Below are 25885 nucleotides of genomic sequence, written 5' to 3'. Positions count from 1 at the left end.
CTCTAATAGTATGCAACATTGATAATAGACAATTAGAGAATAGATGGAATTGTGGCTGTTTCATGTGAATAAAATACACACCCAAGTTGAATACTGTAAATGTCGTTTTTGTATATGTTCCATGTATCGAGCTAATGATTTGACTGTCTGTGGCGATAAGTTGGTCCAGCATTTTGGAATGCGGTCTGTGTATAAACTTGTATACAACTCTTCCGTCTCTGAATTTATTTCCAATTTCCCAGAAAACACCTAACAATAAATGGCAATTTCGAAAAAAAAAAAAAAACATGAAACACACATTGAAAATACAATTTTGTGACGATAAATACCATAAGCAATTGTTTCAAAGTGCTTCCGATCATTTCTAGAAGTAAGTTGAACATTTCCAGTTCTCGGAACAAAACCATAATTCTCGGATTGTTATGTTTGCCGCAATAGAAATGTTGCACTTTTTCCACGTCAAACGATAAAGGAAGCGAATTCAAGATTTCTTCGCTTTTATATTTCACTACTTCATACCAATCGTTGTAGTCGTTGTTGAACGTAGTGCCGCCGCTCGGGTACAATTTAACCATATCATTCCATAAACATGTTATTTTTTCATTATTATAAATAAAAATAGCGTTTGAATGCAATCCACATACTTCCGGGTCAACAACTATCGGAATTTCGTTTACTGTATCTGTAAGACAATTTTGGAAAAATACTAATTTCAATGTTTTCACGAAAACCAGTCCAAGTTAAGTGATTTAATAAGAATTTTTAGACAGCATCTGAAATTAAGACGTAAGAATCTTAAAGATATTTTTATTCCGGTTCCATTAGGTTGTAAAAAACAGCATACAATGTCCCATTCGTGGTCCAAGAGAATAGGCTTTTGTTTCGGGTTGAGGTTAGTACATGTAAATCCTGTTTATTTTATAATCGAACTAATTTAATCTGTGGTAACATGCACAACTAATCGTTGTCTAGGTATTCAATCTAAGAATAATTGTGTACATTACAAACACCAGAAATCTAAGTTATGGATTTAAAAGGAATTATATGTTTCATATTATCATTTTTTATAGATTGATGTTTTGAAAAATATTATTTTGACAGTTTTCAAGAGCCCGTAATAAATGACTCGTATGAAAAATTAATAAACCATTAATAGTAAGTATATGCACTGTTCATTATACCAATGAATAATAAAAAAAAAATAAGAGTCATTTCACTTGTAGTTTAACTCTGTACAGTGTATATAATTCGAATGTTAATATAATATTACCAAATTCTCGTACCTACAGAAATAGCGTTCAATACTTACTTTTAATAGTTTGAACTCACCTAGTAATATATTTGCTTCACTAGAACCTTGCAGTAACTTTCTTTCCATTTGCAAGTAGTTGTTTAAATAAATTGTGTTTTTACTAGTGTAAAAGCTGAACGGTTGGTAAGTGCTATAAATGAAGTCCCCAAAATACTCCTCAATATAAGTCGACAGTATTCGACGGTCGTAACTGTTAACTACTTTTCCACCATAAATGATTTCTCCGATTAAATACTTAAAACTCGCCCATGGTATTTCGTCTGTTTTGCTCTTGTTCAAATATAAATTTAAAACTCGTTGACACATAGAAAAATCTGAAAAATCGAAATTGTAAAGCAGACTCCAGCCCAATTTGTTATACTTCTTCCGTTCCTGGAGTGAAAAAAAATTGTAATAAAGTTTGTGTAAAACTGAGAAAAATGTTGATTGCTTACGGATAGTATTCCATGGAGGAATAATGATGTATATAATAATGAATTGAACAAAGGATGATGGTTTCTGTTTTCTAAATTGGTAATATCGACCGTTTCTAACGCGTTTTTCATGCACACATTCATATTTTTGGAAGGTTCCATTATAACTATTAAGATAGGGAAAATATTCAGATATAAATAGACAAACAAATTTATAAGCACCATTCAATTATTTTGATTATTCTTATATTCAATATTATTAGAAGACTTTTTACAGTTTTACCTTTTAAAGATCTCAATAGAAGTGGTACCGAGAGTGATCCGATCACCGAAGATTCGTAGTTGATCAAAAGCCATAGTCTGAAGTTTGAATGCCAAGATTGACTTCTTTCTTCTAAGAAGTATCCGATTTTACATAACAATGGAATAGAGAAATTACAGTTTTGCAAAATTATCCAATTTCCTCGGTCCATCGCCGATTGCAAGGACGAATAAATTATCTATTTGTAATAAATAAAAAATAAATAAATATTCTGATTGTTGTGTGTATGCACAAGTGCTTACGTTTTCTTGAGCAATTCCTAAAGTAAGAACTTTGAAAGTAGGGCCCAATATTCCACTTTTGTTGGCTAATTCAATTAAGTCTGACATGGAGTTTATTCCGTAATTCAGTATTAAAATACACGATGACAAGTTTGAAAATTTTTCATAGATGAAGTCAAGACTAAAACATAAGAAGACAATATTCAATGTTGATCATTGTACAATGTATAATACATTATGTCACACTAATCAATTTAAAGAAAATCTCATTTTTAGACTTTTCAGAGTTTAAATAAACACGGTACTGACATACTTTTATGATACACCTGTGTATACTAACACTCGAACATTGTTACTTGCAAGTATTAAATTTAAAAAAAAAATCGACATGTTTTTTGATTGTATACAGTAAGCTCATAAATTGTTATAACTTTATATTTGTTACACATGCCTTGTTTTCCCTTTGTTTACGAAGTTATGATTACTTATTTTCAAAACCTCGATGATATAATTCTGAACAGCTTGTTGCACTCGATCGGTTCTAAAGCATCTTAAAAGCATTAAAACATCAAAATACTTGACCATTTGAATTGGTATAGTGTTGACGACTTCTGGGTATTCTAAGTAATACCACTAAAAATAATATATACATATATAAATAAATGTATAATTTAATAAAGTACATATGTCATAATTCTAAAATTAATCAATTTCATCGGATCTTCTCTTTAAAAAATATATAAAATTAAACATTACTTGTAAGGGATAAAGCAAATAACATTTTTATAAACAAAAAATATAACTGTAAATTGTAATGATTTTAATTAGGCTGTAAACTTTTGCATAATTTGTGAATTATTCTGTTTTTAATAACCTGTTTCCATTCTTCAACGTTGGTTTTAAAATGTTCAACGAGACTAGAAAAGTTTGAAAAGCTAAAACTCAATTTAACGATATTTTGCCAACATTTATTTGGTAACCATTGTGTAGGATTTTTCATACTGATATTTTGCATACCCACGCTGCCTTTAACAAAAAATATCAGTTCTGAATCTGACAATTTGCCATTATTTTTTTCCATATTGCACACTAATTGAAATAAAAAGAGCAGTTTGTGCTTTTCAAAAATACAAATACTGCTAAATTCTAATAAATCATTAGTGAGTTGTTTATTAATATTAGTTATTCTCTTTGTTAAAATCGGTTCTTGCGGAGTGGAATTAATGGAGTTTATCATTAATTGCGTGAAAGATTGTAACGAGAACTGATACAACGGATCAATAGCTCTTAAGTCATAAAGAACTTTGTAAAATAGAGCTGCTTGTACAGAAACTGTCTTGTAAACTTGTTTAAATTTATCATTTTCGGATTTCATTTCCAACGTCAACTCTAACTCGGATGCAACAAAATTTATTTTCGACTTTATGGTCTTCAGTGTATTTGCAAGTTGTAGAAAATCGATTAAAGGACTTTCGCAATCCGCGATATGGTCCAGATATGTATTTTTAAGAAGTCGAAGAGCACAGCGGTTTTCATAATTTTGAATAAACATTTTTTCCATTTTGTCTGCCAATTCGACATTCTCAAGTTTGAAGATTTCGTCGAGCAAATGATCTTCTAAGCCCTGTAATTGTTCTTTTATAAAAACAATGGTTTTTATAAATCAAGGCAAACGACCATGCTTACTTTTTGCGTGATGGAACAATTAACCACGGTTGTTGTTGAATAAACGTCTGATGTAAGGTTCAGATTGGTCTGTTTAGTCATGAGGTACAGTCTAAAGTTTTTGTTGTATTCTACTTGATGATCGTTAACTTCGACGTACGCACAGCCAGAAATGTTTTCTAAAAACCAATAAAAAAAAAAAGCCAGGTGGTGAGGCGTAATGATGGCGGAGCATATTAGAGCGAGGGAGACCACAGAAGCCAAAGTGATAAAAATCACATTCAATGTTTCGATGCGAATCTGTGAAGCAATGTAGAAATAAAAATATCGATGAAAGCATTGTAATAACAACAATGTGCTTAAAACATTTTTTTAGTATTAGCAATGATCGTCTGTCTATATTAAATTATTACTGTTGTTACATATTATAATGTATCGTAATTAACATAATAATGAAACCATCTTCAATATCTGTTGGCTGTTGTTTCATTCACGTAACCTAGAAATTGACTATGGACAAAGTGTAATTTTTCTTTTTTTATGGGGTTTCCATAATAAAAAAAAAAAGTTCGTCAAAATATTTTTGAGAAAATTATATACGTTGTACGTGATACTGAGTAAGTTTTTCAAAAATATTATAGGAAATGAATGTTTTTCTACAAATCCAAGCTTTATTAATTTCCCAATAATCAACAAAATATTGTTAAAATTATTCAAAAAGTATTTTTAGAAAAAATTAAGGTTAAAAAATGATTTATGCATATTTTTCGATTTTTGTTTATGTTGTCTGTCGTTCTCGTCGGTGGTTCTTATAACTCTATGGGCTTTCTGTTAATTATAAATTATTAAAATAATTAGCCTTCATTTGTTTTCGACGATATTATTAACATAATTTTACTTGTTTCTCAATAGTAAGTAGTAATAACTAGTTTAATTGTGTAAATTAAGTTGTCAAAATAAAATATTGATTTAGCATATGTTTTGTGACTATTGTTATTCTCTTTTAAACGCTGTCCTTTGTTTTAACATGGATATGTGGGTGAATTTTTTTTAACTATTCCGATCAAACTTTCTAACTGTTGAGCCAATATAGTGTTTAATTTTTTCCCCCCTCGATTTTGGGGCTGAAGGAATTTTTTTTTTTAATCTCTTGAGGATGTATAAATGTACTATACGAGTAATTCGGCCAATAGGAAAAAAAGTTATCGTGTCTTCAGACACAAATAAAAACATTTAACAAAAATAAAATGTAATCAAGTGTAAATGTAATGTTTTACAATTAAGCATTTATACTCACGTCTTATATTTTTATTCAACAAGTCTTTAAGATCTAAGCTCATGTTTTCAAAGTCTGTAAGAATTATCGGTGATCCGTTACGAATGGCTTTTTTCAAACTATCAAAACAGTCAAATTCAACGAAAGAAACTGTGCTTGGTGAGTTATTTTTTTCAAAACAGACTATCCATTTAAGTACGTGACCTTGTGGATCAATGCAAAGTGGATACCGAAGAGACTGAGTAATTATTATACCATTTTGAACATGATATTCATCGGACGGTAAACCATCAATTGTCCACCTACGCAATGAGAATATATTGTATAGTATTATCAATTAAAAAAATATAATAAGAGTATGCAAAGTTGATTTAATATAATAACTATATTAATAACAATAACACATTGTCGTCAAACAATAAATGTTGGTACAATCAATTTAAACTTGAATACAGTATATCATATTCCATAGATAGGTACTTTGTAGTTTCGATATCGTCAGATAGTTGATTTTCGATTTTCAGATTTGTGTCCAACGGTATTTTCAGACGAATTATGTTTTTAAACCAATCATTCAATATCATGTTTATGCGGTATTTCAATGAGAACGGACCGGCGTAGACTAAAAATGAAGCACACAGCAAACAGTTACCGATCATTTCTTCTTTAACTGATTTCGATTTTTCTATAAATTCTCTCCACCTAAGGACAAAACAATAGCGTTAACAAAGAAATTAATTTCCAAATAATTTTTATTTATTTACAAATTTTTGGTCTCACTTTTTATTTTTATCACTCAATTCCTGTACAAGTAAATTAGCCGATTCAAACCGTTTTTTCGTGAAATCGTTTTGTTTTTTTAAACATATGATTGTGTTTGAACATTTTTCAAATGATATTTGTAAATTGGACAATATATTTTGAGTATTTTTTAGAGTTGCTTCTAGGTCAATAACGTTTTGTGTTTTATTGCGAAATTCTTCTTCCAATTTTTCCATTTTAGATCTTAACGGTATAATGTCTCGATTGAGGACACAACACGCCACGACTGATTCAACAAACCGCAGAATACTGTTTTCAATAGGACTAATATTTTTTATATCGAATGTTTTTTTGAATTGCTTTAATTTAGTTTGTATTTGACTTTCTTGTCGATGGTTCAGTTTGTTCACATCTACCGTCATTAGGCCATCCAAGAAATTCGGTTCACCAATCATATCACTCAACGTTTTCCATGCATTAACATCTTTATATCCTTTGATAATTGCTATGCACTCCAATAAAATTACTATGGACTCAGGAGGCGATTCCATCAAGCTATAAATACATTTGTTTTTTTGTAAATTATTATTAAAGAATACATTTTATGTTATGTATGAAAGGTTATTTGGAAAAGTTAACAGTAATGATATAAACAGTAGTTTTTAATGGTATTTAAATTTACCGAAAAAGTTCATGATCGATAATATAATTATAATGGCTAAGCGCAAAACATACCCGATTTCTTGCAATTCGGTTGAATCGATTTCACTGAAAACATGTTTGAAAGTAATTGAAATGGGTTTAGTCTTATCCACTAAATCTGTCATCTGAGATTCGTTGATTTTAATAAGTTCGTTGTTATTTTTCAATTCTTCAGTGCGTTCATTTACAGCGATGGTTTGCTCTTCAATTAAAGTATGCGTTTTATTAATTTTTTCATTCAGTATTGAATATTCACTATTTTGCTTAGCTATATCTGCTTCTTGTTGAAGGAGTACCGCCTTGAGTCTAGTCAGTTCTTCTAAAATGTCATCTATTTTATTTAATCCGATTGTCAATTGCTGAACCTAATAAGAAGTATTTCAATAAGTATAAAATAAAGACATACATACTTAAAATAAAATATACATACTTTTGTTCCTAAAATACTGTTTTTCTTTTTAATTAAATCCTTGAATACAGTCATACATTCCAACATGTGTTTCAATGAAAAACTGATTTTCCATATGGCTTCTTTGTAATACAATTTAGTATAGTTAACCGCAGACTGATGCATATAAATACATTGTTTCGTGATATTACTTAAATGTTCGTCAGAAATAATATTTTCCTAAAATAATTTTTTTTTAAATTGTGTGTCATATCTTAAATCATATTTTTATTTGTTGAATATGAGATAAATGTAATATACAAAACATTATTTACATCGACCAAAACTCTTTCAGCCACAGCTTTTAACGCTTGAACAGGCCAATCGTGAATCCAATCGATGTATGTTTTATTTATCAAACCAGGAAACTTTCTGAATCTCTTTCTTAAGTTATGACCGGGTGCCATTAGTAATACCACATGAAGATTATTTAAGCAATTGTTTAAAAACTTACTCCAGCAAATGTCTCTAAAAAATTGTCAAGTATAATATATCATCACTTTAGTTAACATCATGATCGTTAATAAATTCATATTGTTTTGATGAACATACGCAGTTAAGGTAGAACCGTATTTCTGATGTATGGTTTTAAAACTTATAATGATCTCCGACTTTTTTTCATTGTTACAATACAATGATGGAACAAATCCGCTAATTAATAAATTATTGATATACTCCAAAATATCTAAATATATACAAATCAATATATAATAAAAATGTTTGGCAACAGTAATTTACACAATCTCATTACAAAAATAAAGCATGACAGCTTATAAGTCGCCAAATACCTTGAAGCGTACAACTATTAGTTATGGAATTTTACTATTAGTAAAGAATCATGCCAAATGAGTCGTCAAATGTTCGAGATATTTAAACTTATCAAATAGATAGTTTAATAGGAATAGTTCGATTTAGAGAAGAGAAAAAGTTTTTAAAAAAATGTTTGGCTTGATGGCTTACAAGTTATTTTACAGGTATAAACATATGATCAAAAATAACTTATAAAATATTTAAAAAATGGTAATAAACATGATGTTTATTTAAAATTTAAGACATTTTTGTGTAGATAGGTTGTAAACTATAATACAAAAATCTTACCTTCCTCAACTAACTCGGCTTGATCAATTATCAGAACGGTAGATTCGTTTTTGATTCCAACTTGAAAGAATATATTATGCAAGTCCTCTTTAAATTTATGTTCGGTCAATTTATAGTTGCACGTGGTTTGAAATTTGTTAAAACACATTTTGTAACCTAATAATTATATGAATAATTAAAAATAATTAAATAATTAATACTGTTATAATTTAATAAATATGTATCGGTTGTATCTGGTGTACTTCGGTTTTTACAATAATAATTATATAATGAGTGTTAATTAAATGTCATATTATTTGGTTAATATATTTTGTAAGTGTACCTTTTTATCTTTTACTAAGTGATTTATTATACATAGCATAAATAAGTCCTAGTAATTAAGTCCTAATAAATTCTATAATATATTTAAATGAAAATTGAAAGGTACATAACGGTACACTAATGCCAAACTCTGATAAATTTACTTTTAGGTATGCATATTAGGACGGTCGCTCTTTTTTAACACATGCAAAATAAGTTCCAAATGAAAAAATACTCTTTTTTTAAGATTTTTATTTGGAATCTTGTCTTTCTGTTTTTTGAAATTTGTTCTCAGTATAATACAAATTAAACATATTTATTGTCATTTTAAATCAAATTTATTGAAAACTAAAGATTTTGTAAATAACGTCTAACCTAACTAAGCAAAACTAACTGAAATAAGTTCGGCTGACTATATAATTTTAATATTATATATTTTTGGTGGAAAAAATGAAAAAATACTTAATTGTAAATTAAGTTACCTTCTTGCTAAAAAAAGGAACGAAAAAGACTTAAATAAAAATCTCAAATAGTTCTTGGTTTTTTTTTTTTGGTTATTTGATACTTTAATATGAAAATTTAAGACCACCCTATGTATATATATATTAGAAAATTTTATATTTTAAATTAAATAATAACACATTTAAATTATTCAAATTACCAGATGTAAATGCAGATAATTTAGATAAAGAAGTTTTTCCATTTCCGCTTAATCCAACTAAAAGGACATGACCTCTATCCATTCTTAACATTCGGTGAATTCGTATTAAATGGTCTAACGCGTTATTGAAAAGTACCATGTCTAGTAAACCTTGTGTCCTGTTATATTCTAATAATATCTAAAATATTTTAAATACCATTTATAATTAATTGTTATTGATTAGTATTATTGTATACTTTTACTGGTAATTACTTCTTGGAATAAATAAAATACTGAATCATAATCAATTAAGTCTTCGTATTGTCGTGTTTGATTTTTTGAGCCAATAGCGTTTCTGCAATCTCCGAAAATAAGAGGATCTCTAAGCACATAATTGGCTTGAAGAGGAAAACGCGTTTTCAATTCTTGTTTTAAATGATATTCAACTATTTCTTGATCCTAAAATGTTGAACGCCGGAATATTAATTGTAGTTTGTAAATTAGTTAACGATTAAAGTCACAGTTGTGTTTTATTATAAAATATATATGTTTTTATGTTATTATTTATTTCACAGTACTATAGCAGATAGCTAGTTAGTTAACATCAGAGTACTAATAATCTAACAATACGAATAAATGCTACAATAAAAAAAAAATGAAATGTATTAGACCGCTGTCTAATAAATGGACCTTATCCCCCCCAAGAGAGGAGTAAATCGATTATAGCTATTATACGTAGTAGTTATTATTTCTACAATATTAACTAAAAATAATTAGCTTTTATTTACAAACCTGGTTATTTAGTCACAACCATCACCTATTATTTTAAAGTCAATTTATAACTTATAACTAAAATCACTTTTTCTCAAAACTTTGTATGCCTAATATATTTTTAACAATAAACTAATCGTTATAATATTCTCTGTTATAAATAAATCATTACTTATTATCTGATTCTCATTAATTCTTATCCCTTTTTTATATAACCTATACAAACATCAGTTTTTATTCCAAAATCGTAAAACTTATTCTACGAATCTTTAGTTTTTTATTGTACTTTATATAATTTCTTTTCTTGAATTTTACTTCTACAATAACTTAAATTTCAAGTAGTTGTTACCTGTTGTGTTATTAACCTGTCGCAAATTACTCTGGTAAATTCGTTTCGCCACACTCGAACGAATGATTCAACTGTTTTAAATACGTCAGGCGTTATACAGGCCATTCCGTAAATAATGAAAGTAATATGACTCATGTTAAACACATACATATATTTTTCTGGCGTTTGGTGTAGTTTTTCAAGTACAATCTCGAAAATAAAATAAATATTCACATAGTTTTTCATGTTACAAGTTTAAAGAAAATCTTGACAAGACAACATACTTGGTACAGCGAAATAGTCATGTCTATTATATTAGTAACGGTATTTTGAATATCATCTGTAAAACGTTCGGTATATTTCGACAAAATTGTACTGAAAATATTTTTGACCGTGTCCTCGGATGGTAAAGGTAGAAAAAAAACAGAACACAGCGACAAAAATCGTGGATCTAATTCTTTTTGACCGTATCCTGTAAAACCCATGGCCGCATAAAAACCTGCAACCAGATACTTGATGTAATTTATATTTTGTGAAATCTTAATTAAATTAAAATTATCGTTAACTTACAAATATCGACAAGTTCCTTCCAGTGGAAATATTTATCTCGCTCGTACATGCCTCGTTTATCAAAGGTACTTCTCAGAAATGCTATAGGTTCTTGTGTGCCATATTCATCGACCTAACCGTAAACAATTTATTAGATATACATACCATTTAAAATGGATAGAACTTTCTTGTTGCAGAATAATACAAAACAAAAATTACATTAGGTAAATTTAAATCGTCAATGAAATAAAGAAGTCGTTTTCCAATGGGGGGACCAAACACACTTCTAGAACGTTTTTCTAAATTTGTTTCTAAACTATTTTGTACGTCTTTTGATGACGTTCTGGCTGAAAAGCTTATAGTCATTCTAATCTAAAAAAAAAAAAAAATCATAATTAATTTGAATGATGATTAATGCATTAATACAATTATAGATACGGCTAAAAGCGTTTTTTTTCTGTTTTAAACCGGATAGTTAAAACAAATTAGTATATTATCTAGTAAGTACACAATACAAATTATTATACTATACAAATATGGTTACACCATTTTATTAATTATTAAAAATGTATACTTTGTTATAATTTTAATTTTAATCATTCGTATATTTGAGTGAAGTAGAAAACTTTGTCGATACACTCCACTTATGTCTAATTATAAAAACGTTTTGCATTTTTTGATAAACGATCAGCTCACGGGACATTTTTTGATAATAGGAGATTAGATGAGAGAAGAGAATTACTTTTTAAAAGAAAAGAAGGAGGATCTGATGGATTTAGTGTGTTATGAGAAATGAAGTAATTTTCCGTTTAGATATTTGTGGGAGTAGTTCATGTTAAAAATACATTTTATGTTAAAACTGACAATGTCAGTGTCAAACAATCCATTAAACAATATTTTATTTTTTAATACTTACATATTCATTTTGTTTTATGTTTCGCATAAAATATTGCATTGTTGAAGTTTTTCCTGATCCCATTTCCCCGACAATAATAGTCGGACGTTTTACCTGTAAAATTGTGTTTCCAATTAGTTTTACATTACGTATTTACATTTTTTACTATGTTTACCTTTTTAAAAATTGCACTTCTGAAATAATACTGAAAAAAAAACTTGATCAGTGAAATTCAATGATTAGTGTTTATACTATTATTATGGTTCGTGAATATTTAAAGTAATTATTAATTTACAACAGTTATAATTACTTCATTAATCAATTGTAGTATCCAAATCGTTTTAGTGGATTCGATGGTTGGCACGAATATATCATATAATTTAGCATTTGTGTCATGTACATAACTAGGAACTACTGTATTCCACGATATCCATTCTAGTTTTTCAAAATCCAAAAAATAATCATACCAAGTCGGTTCGTCACTAGGTATGTATTTAAGGTCCGATTTTTTCGACATTTCATCGGTATTATGATTGCTAGGAAATTCGCTAATGTTTTTTACATTTTTATCAAATGCATGTCTTGAGGTAATTTCTGTCAACGAAGCCCCCAAAGATAAATATAACGCTTGTATGAATACAGCTTCCAACACGTCCATTCCTGCGACAAAAGTCATCATCGAGTGCAACGGAGTAGATGATGTATCTTCGATTGATGACATTTTTTTTTCAAAACTCGTTTTCGATGAATGATTTTCAGAAGAAATTAAAGGCAACATTGCATCCAGAACAAAGCAAAGTTGAGTGATCTAAAATACAATTTTACATTAAACAATATAATTACGTATTTCCAAGCCTAACCTAACCTAACTTATTACAATAGACACAGAATAACTAATATTCATTCTCTAAGTTATCTAGTGTTTTGGTTTAATTTATTACCATATTCAATTTAGTTTGTCGCACTGCTGTGTTTAACTTTTTTGAATTCCTTGATGTAGTGTTTTCTCCGAAGATAAAATCTATTAATTTAGGTACGTATTTTTGAAAGCACTGGTCCATGGCTGTTTTTACCATTAAGTTTCTTGATTCCAACCAACGTACCCAGTATGGCATGTAACCAAGACTGTTAGAGTCAACGAAAATCAAACCCATCCTGGAAACTGTAGAAGGTGTTGCATACTTCAAATCACCGACTTCAAATAAAAGCTTACATTGTGGGATAAGTCTAAAAAAAAATGTACAAAATATTTATTAACCATAATTTAAAACAAGTATTTTTGTATATCCACGGGCATGTTCATACAAATGGATATAATATGATATGTAGATATTAAAAAAAAAAACTGAAAGACTGTACTAGTGAGTATGCAGGATGTAATATAAAAAAAAACTTTCCTCAGCTTTGTATCGAAAATAAAATGGGTATTATAAGTATTTAACTATATATGCGTAGAAAACATCATAGACGCATGCAGCCTAATTTTTATGGGTGAAACAAACCACAGCCCTGAAGATGGAACGTGCAAGTGTTCCGAAACGTTGGCGAACTAGTCAAGACATCCAAGTAGGAGTAACCTCAAGTCGTGTAAGTATAATTTACATTTTAATTCAAATTTACCTTATTTGTTCGCCGTTCTTCAACGTTAACATTTTATTATCGTCCATCGCAGAACTGAGATCGTTAGTCCATACTAAATCGATGTCGCCGTCAAACAAGATAAAATTATTCGAATGTTTGTTCGGGATAATAGGTTGATTGATTTTTCTGAAAATGTGTGTTAGTAAACCGTCATTCCATTCTCTTGTCGTTATATCCAAGTAACCGTACAGCTCTGATTTTTTAAATGCTTTAGGATTCAGTGTGGTCAATTGGGTTTGTATTTTCATATAATTCAACGTTTCACATAATATATCAATAATGGCAGATTTCCCACCACACGTGGAACCAACTATAGCGAGTGAATGCCGGTGTGTAAGTGTGTACATTGTCTGATAAACTTTTTCAACTTGACTGTCAATATTCATGTAATTGCCATGTTTGATTGCGCTTTCTACGGCCAGGTTGAAACACTTATCATCGGTTTTAAAGTACTCATGATTGGGGAAAAGGTCGGTTAAAAACGATAAAAACAATAACGTATCTTTACCGTTTAGTTGTGATAGATGTAAATCACTGTAAAATCAAAAAACAATTCCATTTTAAAAGCTGTGCCCAGGTTGTATACAAATATTGGTAAACATTTGTATAAAATTAAAAATTTTTGAGTAATCCTTGAAGTTAAAAAATGAGGAAATTTTCTTAATAAATATAATATTATTTATTTGTTTAATTATATATATATATGCACTGTTACTCATTAAAATTTTGTGTTATCTTGTTTTAATTATTTTATATTGTATTAATTGTAGTTATTTTTTCTTTCTATATGTCATGTTTATCAATTTTATCAATTTGTTATTCATTATGTTATTTTATTGTACTGTAATGTACTTGAGCCTACGGGCGTTTATTTAATAAATAAATAATTTTCTATAATTATTTAAGAATATTTTTTTAGACAGTATGTAGGATTTCTTCATTACAATAATTATTAAACAAACAACACATACCGCAACGCTTTTACTATTATAGCACTTTCTTCGAAATTTCGGTGACAGTCTTTAATTTTGCGTGCAGTAAACACAAATGATTTCAACGATCTTAAATTAAAGACGCTATTGAATGGCTTGGAAAGTCCATCGCATAGTTTGTATAACAATGTTACTTTCTTTGACAATGACTTATTACACAAAAAAAAATATAATTGTTTTTAAGTTCAAACAATTTTATCATAATTTTACAAAAGAACTGTTACTTTTGCTTCGAGAAATCCGTTAGAATAAAGCATAGTTAGACAAATTTGTTCAAAATCCGGAAGTAGACACGTGACGGGCCTAAAATGAGTTTTTATAATTTCTCCGATTTCTTTTGACTTATCGTTCATTTCTTCGACGTTAATAGTAACGAATAATCCGACTTTTGAATTTAACATCATATCGTAGCCCTGAAAGTGCACAAATTTAAAACTTAGTACATACATACTGAATATTAGTTTTGTATTTATGTATTTTATTTTGACAATGTCTTAACTACTTTAGATTCATTTTTGTTTCCAAATAATTTCGACTTCACTGATGACAATATAATCGAAATAACCGACAGTGATTTTTTATTTATTCGATTAAACCTGGTAAATAATCCCGAAACTCCACTTAGGCATATTCCATTCAAAAACTGTTCAAATGTCTGATGATCAAATCCATCGCTACAATTTATGACAGCGCAAAATCGTCCTAATAATTTCGATAATGTCAGTGTGGTTTCGGTTTTCCCTGTTCCAGTTGAACCTATTAAACACATTGATATATTAATTACTATAAATATAGTTATTTAAAAAAATAAGTACTTATTTAAATGGGTTTAAAGTAATTCGAATATTTTTTAAAAATTATTAAAAAAAATATAATAAATAGTTAATAACATGTGTAACTAATAATGTATATACAATAGATGTATCATGTATTTTAGTGCTGTAAATAGAGAACATCGCTCAGTATGGACGGTGTTATCAAAAATTGTATACATATTACAATTGTATACATTGTAATATACAATATTATAATATTTATCAATAATCAGTACTCAATTTGTATAAATTTGTAAGACCATTTTGAATATTTGTACTTAACTCCTTCTACAAGAAAAAATAGTAAACTTATTTTAATTAGTATCAGTTTTATTATTATTTGACCTGTGATCATACTTGTGATATTTATTTGATATGTAGTATGCTAACAGATCGCACAATCAAATATATTCATACAGACTGGATGACTTGCCAACGCCTTGTTTAATGTATACAAAAAAGTAAGAAGACATTTTATTTCAACTACCCTTGTTTCGACATCGCCCGTTGCAGTTAAGATTAGGAAGTATATCAATTGCAAATTACCTCCAATAATGATTTTATTGTAATGAACATACAAGTGTTATTTTTCGTATACATGAAAAGTTATTTTCAATATCTTTCGAAGTGCCAATCAAAAAGCACTTATTCTTAAAGTTGCAAATTCCAACGCATATTGAAACAAATTATCATAAATTGAAAAAAAAAACACTTAATGAAAATGAAAATTAATACTTTAAATACCGCTAATTTTAAAATGTACTTAAACCAAGTTCCAAATAAAAACATTAAACAATAATGTTAAAAAAGTCTAAAATACATAAAAAAACAAAGACATTCAAATAATTACCAATGGAGGCACCGCCCAAGTTATTCATTAATGCTTGAGTATACGTCAAGAAAATACGATTGGTTAATGGTGTTGCTATAATCCTTTTGCTTAGTCCCATAAATTCATGTCCATAACTAAAAAGTCCTATAATATAACATATTCAAAGTTAGTATACATTAGACCACTTTAAAGTCAAAACCGACAACCGACTTATTGAGTATTTATAAATTTACTTATATAGTAACATAAGAATAAATGTGCTACTTTACCATGAAAATAATTACATAGTTAATAATTTTTAACAGGGTTTTTTTTATTTCACATCATATGACATTGAATATATATTATATGTTATAAATTATTTTCATAAATTAATATAAGCTACAAATTTGATTGCCAACCTGAACATTGCGAAAGATATAAGTCATCTTCATTTTTTATCCAATAGGACTTCAGTACACTATCCCACTCAAAATCGTTGGCATTGATTACGCTAATGAAAGCAAAATCTAATTAATAGACTTTTATTCATAGGATCAATATATATAAATATTTATATAATTTGGAGTCAAGAATTTAAATCGAGTAGAGAAATTTGAGTTTTTGTGATCAGAAATACAAGAGAATAGAGACATTTTTGAAGTAGTGACGAGTAAAATAAAGTGTAATTGGTCGAAGGAGCACCAGGTATGATGTGTAACAGAAAATTATCATTTAGAGTGAAAAGAAAATTGTATAAAACTGTAGCAAGGCGACATGTGTGGAAGTGAACGTTAGATATTGAATTAAAGAGAGACGAAAGGAAAATGGACGTAACTAAAATTAAAATGCTTAGATGTACATTTGGAGTGTCTCGGTTAGAAAATAATAGTAACGAGTATGTTATAAAAAGTCGTTTGAGAGTTTCCAGAAAAATATGAGATAATATATTGAGATTTTGAAAGAAGGGCGGAAAATAAAGAAGTTAAACTAGTAAGGAAGCTAAGTGTAGATTTTTTCTTATTTTTATTGGATAAGGCGAAGGAGTAAGAGACGAATTTTAATACTTATGAACTATATGTATTGTGTATTACTTGTTATTAATGAACGATTCGATAATATCTCTATGTTGAACATCACATAACAACAAGGCGTTCAATTTATTTCTATCGCTTTCGCGAATTTCTCCTCTAATTTTATCAATTATTTGTTTTAATCTATCCTTGAGATGATTTAAATACTCTTTCACACTCGACTTTCCACCCTTACAAATAAAATACACATTATTTACAATCATGATTTATTTCAAATAATGTAAGTCAATAATAATAATTATAATACTCACTGAATGCATTTCTTTGAAAACGTTATTCACTTCAGCAGTCCACCACACGTCGTCAGCAACTAGGCACACCGAACCTTGGAAATTGTGCAACCAGTCGAACCTCGAACTTCCATTAGTAGCCGACGCATAGTCTAGTATAGCTTTCTTAGTTAAATGTCGATGAGTTTTTTGCATTTCTTCGATTAACTTATGCATCCAATCATCCACTGATTTTTGAACAACAATGCAATTGTTAAGTTGTAAGAGTTCACCATCGCAAGACGCCATAGCAGTAATTACATAATTCTCCTCTTTGTTTTCGAAAACCAAAGTTTTAATGTTATCAAACACCTATACAAAATGCATTTTTCTTTTAAATATTGTTATTATTATAACAAGCAGCCACCGAAAGATATTTGATATACATTTTGATTTACACTTATAAATATTATATTATTTTATTCATCGTATGGGAAAATTTAATTACTTGAACAATAGTTTCTTGAATATTCAATGGATTATTATGTCCATAAATGTATAGTAAATTGTCGTCAGACATAAAATAAAATCTTGGAAATGCATTCCTTTTTTCCGAGATGAAATTTTTCAATATTTTTTTGCTTGTATCTAAGCGTTTTTCCAGTAACAGAAATTCATTTAAAACATCCGATTTTAGACATTGATTGAGAATTTTTGATTTTCTATACGCTCGAGCCATAATCTAAAGGAAAATAAATATTAATTTCCCAAATGGCTAACTAAATCATTTAATTAGGTGCTTAACGATGGACATAACCCATAAGAAACAAAGATGACAATTAGAGATGAGCACAAATTATCATTGTTTTCATTGATATTAGTTACTAGTAACAATTATTAGTCTAAATTACATTAGACCGATCAATTTTCCAAATTATTAATATATATTCTCATTGTTGTTGTAATTTAATAATACATTAAATTACACCAAGATATAATTTTACAGGTGCATTATAATTTATGAATGTATCAATATGTTGTATTTTGTTTCAATGCCCACCTCTGATTACAGGTCACATAAGAGAAATCGACGTGTCCAACGAAGAAGGACGTAACTCGATTTTTAAAACTTCATAGTACAGCCGTTCAAAGTTTTCTAAGTTCAGTTGTAATATTGCATTTCAATTTTTTCAAAAATGTTTACAACCTCTTTGGAAGATATGAGTTACTCTATGGGAGATAAAAAAAATAATAATATTTAATAAACCGAAAAATGATAAAAATCGAGTTACGTCCTTCTTCGTTGGATACGTCAAATACTAAATAACTAAAATATCAATCAAAAACACAATGGTACTCAATACTAAACAATAAGCATAATGGTTACTCAAAATCAAGGTTCGAAATACTGGCCTCAACCCGTTAAAACCCAATGAGTTGGACCTAGTAATAAAACCCAGAAAAAACCCAACGGCCCAATTTTGAACTTTACACATTAAGTAACAAATAAAAATAACAAATTATACAAAAGAACAATATCAATAACATTATTTTATGATAAAGCATATGTTATTTTATTTTTTAATGTTTTCCTATAATTATTAAATTTTTATAAATTTAAATTATACATTTTTCATTTAATATATATTAAATTTAATGAAAAAGCATGATTTCGTGTTAATAAATGTATAAAATGAATGGACATCGAATCTAGAAACCATCATCTCACGTTGGGCCTTCAAAGCTTGTTAAGTTTGCATGATGATGATTAATGATACAATATTAAATATTATAATTTATACAAAATCATTAAACATTTTAATTTTAATGTTACTTAAATATAATAAATCCATTACATAATATAAAAAGTATGTGTTGAAAGAAAACCCGTGCAGACTCGTGACTGAGTGAGATAAGGCGGCAGTGTATCAAGGCACGATCGCCGGTTCGAATCTCGGCCACCGGCGGTTTGTTCCACCGGGCGGGCAACTGTCTGGGGAAAAAATGGCCACCTCTCTCTGGGGCCAACTTGTTTGGTAGCGTTAGGTTGGCAGCCAGCTTTAAGTCCAAAAATGCCAAATCTAAACCGTTTAAGCCCCGATTGGCGGGAATAACGGACGTTAAACGTAAGAGAGAGAATGTGTTGAAAGAAAACAATTAGTAAAACCCAATTGTCCATTAAACCTAATATTAATACCCATTTAATCCCATTAAAACCCGACCAGGATAGTTTTTTCAAAAATCCCGTGGGTTTATATAGCGTATAAATTTTCAAATATTGGAGAATGATTTTTAAAATTTTAGTTGTTAAAAATATATTATAATTAACTTACATCTTTGTACAATTCGTTTAACTCCTTGAATTGTTCGGCTTCCCTCGGGAAAATACTTAGTATTTCTGTACTTGAATATATTTGGGCTAAGTAAGTCCATTTTTGTTGTACACACCACCATTTGTCGAGTACTTCATTTATCGTCGACAAATCTTTTTGATAGTTTTCAACTAACGGCAAGTATGGTTCCACGGCACTATTAAAATTTTAAGTTAGGTACAACTGAAGTTTTAATTTTCAAGTCGATATTCACTCACTGAGTACTCAGCATTTTATGCATAGTAATCTGGTCGTCCTCTAATGTTTGCAAAACATGACACACGTCGTGCAATTTATACTCAACATTTAACGAATTATTTGTACATTTTTCGATTTCCAAAGTCATAGTTGACCACCTCTGTAAATTATTCATACATATATATATATAAATATATAATATTAATATAAACTTCTTCTGTCCGTGTGTAAGTATGCAAACTCCTCCTAAACGGCTGGACAGGGTATTTATGAAATGTTGTGTGCGCTATTAAGTTGATTCGAGAAAGGTTTAGATTCACAATTTGATCCGATAGAACATGTTTTTAATTTTAAATTAATAAAAATGATTAATTATGATTATCAATAGTATCAATAGTTATCAATACATCTCTATGGGTTTTCATACCACAGGGATACAGTTATCCGATCAGCTGATAGTGTAATTTGTGACAGACTGTTTTCATATAGTCGAGAAAATAATATTGTATTAATACACGGGCAACGCCGGGTCGGGACAGCTTGTTTTAATATAATATAAATATTAATATTAATGTTTATACATAATTTGTATAAATGAAAAATCTACCTCTTTGATATTTTTCAATTGTTTTTCAATGTTATTTTCTTCGATCGCCTTACCGAGGACTCGGTCGATTATATGTTTGTGTTTAATAACTCTCATTTTCAGTAAAGTACCGAAAGTCAACGTTTCTTTATAAATGTTGAATTGTATACCTGTAGAATATATTTATAATTCATAATTATTAACATGTTAAAAATATGAATTTTCGTTATAACTACATTGTATTACATCGAACTTAGTTTAGTATTATTTACCAATTTCGTCTAAAATTTCGTTCCAGTGTCTTGGTTTCAGAGCGCTGGATTTGAGTTTCATCAGGATTGGAATACTTCGCCTAAGAACAGTTAAATAATTTCCCATAATGAACGCCGAATGTGTCTTTAGCGCCAAAAAAGGCAGTCTTTTAAATTGTAACATAAGTGCTCCAAACGCCTCTCTGACGAATTCCATGTTGATTTCTGTCCATGGCATTTCTGACCATTTTTTAATATCAACTTTTTGATTTTCATACAAATTAAATACTAGTTTCATATTTTGAAATTCCGCATAATGTTTATCAAATTTCTCGGTATGTAATAAATTTAGGTTAAATATGTTTTCAACCTTAGACAATTCTTGTTTTTTATTCATTAAAAGCGTAAAAGAATTATTGAATTCCTAAAAAAATACGAATAATATCAACAGTTTACTAACATAGTTTTTATTTTTATCCAAGACTGGGCATGTTAAACTTTATTCAGATATAAATAAATTAATAAGTAAGTAAGTAATTGTTGTTACTGTAAATGTTCAATAAGTATTAGCTCAGTTAAGTTATTATTGTATGTCAATTTTTAATTAACCTAAATCAATTAACTCAATATTTCACACCCAAAATTTGTCTTTAATTTTAGAAAAATTACATTTTTTTCTTAAAGCATAGTTTATTAAGTTCTCAGTTGATCCAAAAAAATAGTTGTTGATTATTGAAAACATTTTTTTCAATAATTAAGTTAAGTATAACAAAAAAAACTAGGTAACTAGTTTATTTTAAATAATAAAATTTACTTATCAAGACGTTAATAAGCCATAGTCTTGCTTTCAGCTCTACATTTATTATTATACTAAAAGTGGTATTTTATAAGCATTTTATTTTGCATTTTACACTAACATTCATTGTTTTGAGCTCAATGTCTAAATCGTCTTTTGCAGTCTGACAACTACGCTGTTCGTAATCTTCTAAAAATGTGTTTAGCTCTTGCAAAAAAGTTTCAATACTTATTGCTGTGATGTGCGACCATATATTCTTAGCTTGTTCTAAATACATTTCCTTTTCTTTAGCATTATTCTGCAAAACTATCCAATCGTTTTGCATCTTAGAAATGCATGCTATGTTTTCTCGAGGCATTATCACTTCGGCTTCATTCAACACGTAAATATGGTGGTTTATATTTTGGAAAAAATGCTCAACGTTGACTTGTTCTTTTCTTATTTCTTCTATTTTATGGAGTACGTTCTGCAAGTCCTCGTCGGTTTTTATATCGTCATCGACCAATATTCTGAAAGTCTAAAACAAATATCAGTTATAATATCTTACTTGTATTTCCATTCTCTTCTCGTCGCTTTTTAATCATCAATCATAAAATAATTATCTAAAATTTGAAAAAAAAACTTGCATCTAATTTGCGTTTTTGTGAATGCATCAGTTGTCTCGTGATATGTAAGAGTTCATCTGCGTAAATATTTAACGCTTTTTTAGTGAAACGTTGCATTTGATTTATTATTGGAGCTAGATCTAACCTAGATAGTAAAAAGTACATGGGTTTAATTTGTACACGTGTAGACGAAGCTTATTTATCGAATTGTTATCCATTATGTCGGAATCGAAACAAAAAACGTATACCTACTGAATACAATGGATTTGTTTATGTGGTGCAAGATTAGAAAAATATTTGAAAAGTCGTGAAAAATCATTAAATTTGTTTTCATATTCATAGATTGTTTGATTTTTATACTCATTGAGAAGATCATTATTTACTTGGAATTGTCCATTCCATAAAAACTGAAATTTTTTCCACCTATAAATATAGTTAAATATGTCTTAATAGTTAACACAACAACTGGGACTTGAAGTTATAAGACCCGATTCGAGGGTGTATATATTTGATTTATCTCGTTGATTTTTATACCTTTTCAAATACTTATTTATTTTAACCATCAAACTGTGTGCATTTGTTTTAATGTGTTCTATATGCATTTGTACATTTCTATTTCGTATTATATCTGTATAAAATGTTTTCTCCTGATGTTCCGTTTTCCAGTGATCTTCCAAATTCGATTGACACAAACAAGATCTTTTTTGCCATCTTGGCAGTATTTGCAACCAATTCAGACACTCAGACACGTTTCTTATGATGTTGTTATAAGTAAAATACATATTTGGAACAACAGTAACGCCTTTTTTTGTCAAAATTGTCGTCAGTATAATTAATGAATATTCTGTCAATACAGTTGCTTCATAGGTACTCAGATTTTTCAGGCACATCCTTTTTGTGTATACATTGCGTTTAATTGTTACGATATTTAGACAAATAAATATCGAGTTTAATTTTCTAACTTACTTCAAAACCGAGTCAAACAACATAGTGTCATACTTCTCATACATTTCATACATGGGCTCACTGCGTCCACTCTTTGTTCCAAACAGATAAATTTCCATGCAAATTAAACGCTTCGAAATAACTTGATGAGTCGATTGGATATGTCGAAATTGTTGAAACCAAAAACTTTCATAAATCGAAGCCATGGTTTTGTTTTTCTATAAAAAATAAAACTGTTTTTTTACAATTTTTAAGAGGACGTTTAAAGGAAATATTATAATTTGTTTTGTAATTATTTCTATTTGTATGTCCATAAAGTAAAATATGTATCATTTAACACAATATACTTTTTTAGCATACAAGCATGCGAGATACACAATAAATATACGAATTATAGTTTTTTTTTATTTATAAAGGCTATATATATTTAATCAATTGGATGATAGTAGAAACTTTAAATTGCAACCGTTACTCACTCCGGCTTGTAAATTGTTCTCGGTTAAAATATTCGTTGGAAATAAATTTATATCTTCCAACGATATTATCGATTTCATAATATACGATTCAACCTGAAAACAATTAATATAATGTATGTACAATGTACATACGAGTATTACATTTATTAATTACACACAAATTTATTAGTATTCATTGAACTCACTATCTGAAGTCTATTGTATTGATTTTTGACTTTATTTATTAAAATAATACCGTCATTAGTAAATATTTCTATACTTATAGAAAACCATTTGTAATGACAAAGACCCGCGTAAAAGTAATCTTCGATACCCTTCAGTTTGTGTTTCAGCACGGAACGCTGGATCATTTTCAATAAAACACAGTTTCTATATTATACTCGGAGATTTGCATTAATATTAAATATAGACATATTTGTAAATCTACCTGAGCACTATTCATCGACGTTAAAAGATCGTTGTACATGGCAACCATGTTATTGACTTTTTTAATGGCTTCCAAAAAATTATTCTTGTGTGATATCAATAGCCGTACGTCTTTAGGTAAATCAACTCCTAGATTTTCCATCATTTCGGCTTCCTCGATTAACACATACATTTTTTCCTATTAAAGGTACGTAATAGTTATTACAGGTTATTACAAAAATGAGTACTTCCTATAAATACTATAAACTTCATAAAAATAATTCTGTAACTTTACGTTTAAGTTAGTCTTGAAAATTAACTGCTTATCTAACAATATATTATTTTTTCCGCCGAGAAATTTTATCCAAGAAGACCAATTCTTGTAATCTTCTAATTTACATATTCCATTTTCCACATTCGGCAGACCTTATAACACATAACAGTTTGATGTTCATCCGATAAAGCTTTATAAAATGATTATTATGTTTCATTAGTTAACTCGTGTTACTTTAAAATTAAATTAAGAAAAAAACCGAACATTTAATATAAGTAAATAATAATGATATATTAAAAAGAATCAATGGCATAGTAAATATAAATTGCGTCTGACCCGCAATCATCAAATGAAACGCTTTGGATTTTTAATGAAATGAGCGACTTTAAATTTAGAAAACATGGTGAGTTTTATGAGAATCTATGATCTATGATTCAACCAATGAAGAAGAAAAAACTTGATAGATTGGCAAAGATTTAGGAGAAAAATCCTAGGGTTTTCATAGTGTTTAGTGTAATGTGGGGGAAAAGTACTCTGTTAGTGTTAGGGAAAATAGAGGTGGAAAGAGTACTGCAAAAATGAATTGAATGGCGAATGTCCTAGTATGGCTATTGTCTACACAGCAAATAGAGGGAAACATACATGGTTACCCTTCATATTGTGGTATAGGTACACAGTGACGATAATGAATAAAATACAGACTAAGTTTAAGAATAAGAGGATGCTTAAGAGTGGTGGTCTTTCATAAAGAAAATAAATTAAAGAAGTTTGATGTGCGATAAAAGAAGTAAGAGCAATAATGTCAATACACGGGGACACAATAAGAGCAAATATGTATTGATAAAAAATGCAGTATAGTTAAAGTCAATAACTAAATCGGTTTGCTATGTGGCAACAATCAACATATTAAACATATTAAACTAATATATTAGGTATATGGTGAAATTGTGAAAATATCATTGTTTTTACTTGAACATGTTAGTATGCAGTTGTTTATTTCATGAGTAGACAAATATTTTGCTTCGTTTATCCAAGTTTTGAGTTTAGATTTTTCATAAAACTTCATCTGTTCTACAATGTTTTTGTACATTTCTAAAACCTATAGGCGGTAATAATATTTGCATTAAACTACTTTTTTATGAGTCAAACACGAATCAAAAATTCAATTATAAATATCTATTTTACTTTATTTTTCTGGGATGAGTTGAATTCGTTTGCAGTTTGAAACACTTTAATTGGTTCTTTGATTTTATCAAACAACATGCGCACCCAAAATATCGATCCAGAGACCGGAGGATGATGTCGAGATACTCGTGGAGCTTGCTGCTGAGTCTAAATGCAAGTATACACATGAACTCGTTTAAACTGTTTGGTAAATGTCTAGGTCATTTAATATCCACATCCTCGAAAATAATCATTGAGGCCAAAGTTTAAGCAATCGTGTTAATATGTGAATGTGCTCTTATTTAAATTGCTATTTAATTTCATACAATATGTAACTTGTAACTTGTTACATTAGTACACTCTGACCTCTGTAAAACTCACCAAAAACCAAGCTTCTATTGTTGTCAATTCATTTTCATATTGCTGAAGTATAGCGCCATATTTATGTTTGAGTTGCTCTTTGAAAACTGGCCTTGTCGAAAAGTTTTGAAAACGCTCTAAAGTCGTGTACGCCTCTTTACACGATCTAAAAGTACAAAACAATTAAAC

At 28.8% G+C, this 25885-nt stretch overlaps 1 protein-coding gene across 1 annotated transcript in view; it reads right to left on the bottom strand.

Moving 5' to 3' along the window:
* LOC126841228 (dynein axonemal heavy chain 10-like) overlaps nucleotides 1-25885 on the bottom strand; it is a 30522-nt gene that overhangs the window by 1807 nt on the left and 2830 nt on the right. The window contains exons 7-58 of the mRNA XM_050577565.1: nucleotides 25718-25862; nucleotides 25358-25504; nucleotides 25142-25271; nucleotides 24194-24324; nucleotides 23921-24097; nucleotides 23679-23834; nucleotides 23494-23586; nucleotides 23039-23235; nucleotides 22607-22963; nucleotides 22325-22495; nucleotides 22094-22217; nucleotides 21589-21984; nucleotides 20693-21095; nucleotides 20442-20590; nucleotides 19855-19994; nucleotides 19598-19793; nucleotides 17773-18006; nucleotides 17307-17636; nucleotides 17056-17225; nucleotides 16384-16475; nucleotides 16001-16126; nucleotides 14838-15091; nucleotides 14560-14748; nucleotides 14315-14484; nucleotides 13323-13877; nucleotides 12644-12929; nucleotides 12013-12510; nucleotides 11878-11907; nucleotides 11724-11816; nucleotides 11027-11179; nucleotides 10829-10940; nucleotides 10543-10757; nucleotides 10280-10468; nucleotides 9433-9618; nucleotides 9181-9358; nucleotides 8220-8375; nucleotides 7674-7806; nucleotides 7397-7589; nucleotides 7104-7301; nucleotides 6707-7038; nucleotides 5990-6526; nucleotides 5690-5911; nucleotides 5231-5511; nucleotides 3955-4112; nucleotides 3143-3892; nucleotides 2720-2901; nucleotides 2290-2449; nucleotides 2009-2225; nucleotides 1747-1892; nucleotides 1330-1684; nucleotides 330-682; nucleotides 82-249 (exon numbers count right to left, since the gene is read on the bottom strand). Of these exons, the coding sequence (XP_050433522.1) occupies nucleotides 82-249; nucleotides 330-682; nucleotides 1330-1684; nucleotides 1747-1892; nucleotides 2009-2225; nucleotides 2290-2449; nucleotides 2720-2901; nucleotides 3143-3892; nucleotides 3955-4112; nucleotides 5231-5511; nucleotides 5690-5911; nucleotides 5990-6526; nucleotides 6707-7038; nucleotides 7104-7301; nucleotides 7397-7589; nucleotides 7674-7806; nucleotides 8220-8375; nucleotides 9181-9358; nucleotides 9433-9618; nucleotides 10280-10468; nucleotides 10543-10757; nucleotides 10829-10940; nucleotides 11027-11179; nucleotides 11724-11816; nucleotides 11878-11907; nucleotides 12013-12510; nucleotides 12644-12929; nucleotides 13323-13877; nucleotides 14315-14484; nucleotides 14560-14748; nucleotides 14838-15091; nucleotides 16001-16126; nucleotides 16384-16475; nucleotides 17056-17225; nucleotides 17307-17636; nucleotides 17773-18006; nucleotides 19598-19793; nucleotides 19855-19994; nucleotides 20442-20590; nucleotides 20693-21095; nucleotides 21589-21984; nucleotides 22094-22217; nucleotides 22325-22495; nucleotides 22607-22963; nucleotides 23039-23235; nucleotides 23494-23586; nucleotides 23679-23834; nucleotides 23921-24097; nucleotides 24194-24324; nucleotides 25142-25271; nucleotides 25358-25504; nucleotides 25718-25862 (11713 nt within the window). The remainder of the gene's footprint in view (nucleotides 1-81; nucleotides 250-329; nucleotides 683-1329; nucleotides 1685-1746; nucleotides 1893-2008; nucleotides 2226-2289; nucleotides 2450-2719; nucleotides 2902-3142; nucleotides 3893-3954; nucleotides 4113-5230; nucleotides 5512-5689; nucleotides 5912-5989; nucleotides 6527-6706; nucleotides 7039-7103; nucleotides 7302-7396; nucleotides 7590-7673; nucleotides 7807-8219; nucleotides 8376-9180; nucleotides 9359-9432; nucleotides 9619-10279; nucleotides 10469-10542; nucleotides 10758-10828; nucleotides 10941-11026; nucleotides 11180-11723; nucleotides 11817-11877; nucleotides 11908-12012; nucleotides 12511-12643; nucleotides 12930-13322; nucleotides 13878-14314; nucleotides 14485-14559; nucleotides 14749-14837; nucleotides 15092-16000; nucleotides 16127-16383; nucleotides 16476-17055; nucleotides 17226-17306; nucleotides 17637-17772; nucleotides 18007-19597; nucleotides 19794-19854; nucleotides 19995-20441; nucleotides 20591-20692; nucleotides 21096-21588; nucleotides 21985-22093; nucleotides 22218-22324; nucleotides 22496-22606; nucleotides 22964-23038; nucleotides 23236-23493; nucleotides 23587-23678; nucleotides 23835-23920; nucleotides 24098-24193; nucleotides 24325-25141; nucleotides 25272-25357; nucleotides 25505-25717; nucleotides 25863-25885) is intronic.

This window comes from Adelges cooleyi, unplaced genomic scaffold (assembly GCF_023614345.1).
Source record: "Adelges cooleyi isolate 19-005CV unplaced genomic scaffold, UGA_ACOO_1.1 ACOO_flye_CR_arks_rails_tigmint_CR_PRNA_108, whole genome shotgun sequence".
NCBI lineage: Eukaryota > Metazoa > Arthropoda > Insecta > Hemiptera > Adelgidae > Adelges > Adelges cooleyi.
This window is presented reverse-complemented; position numbering and strand designations above follow the sequence as displayed.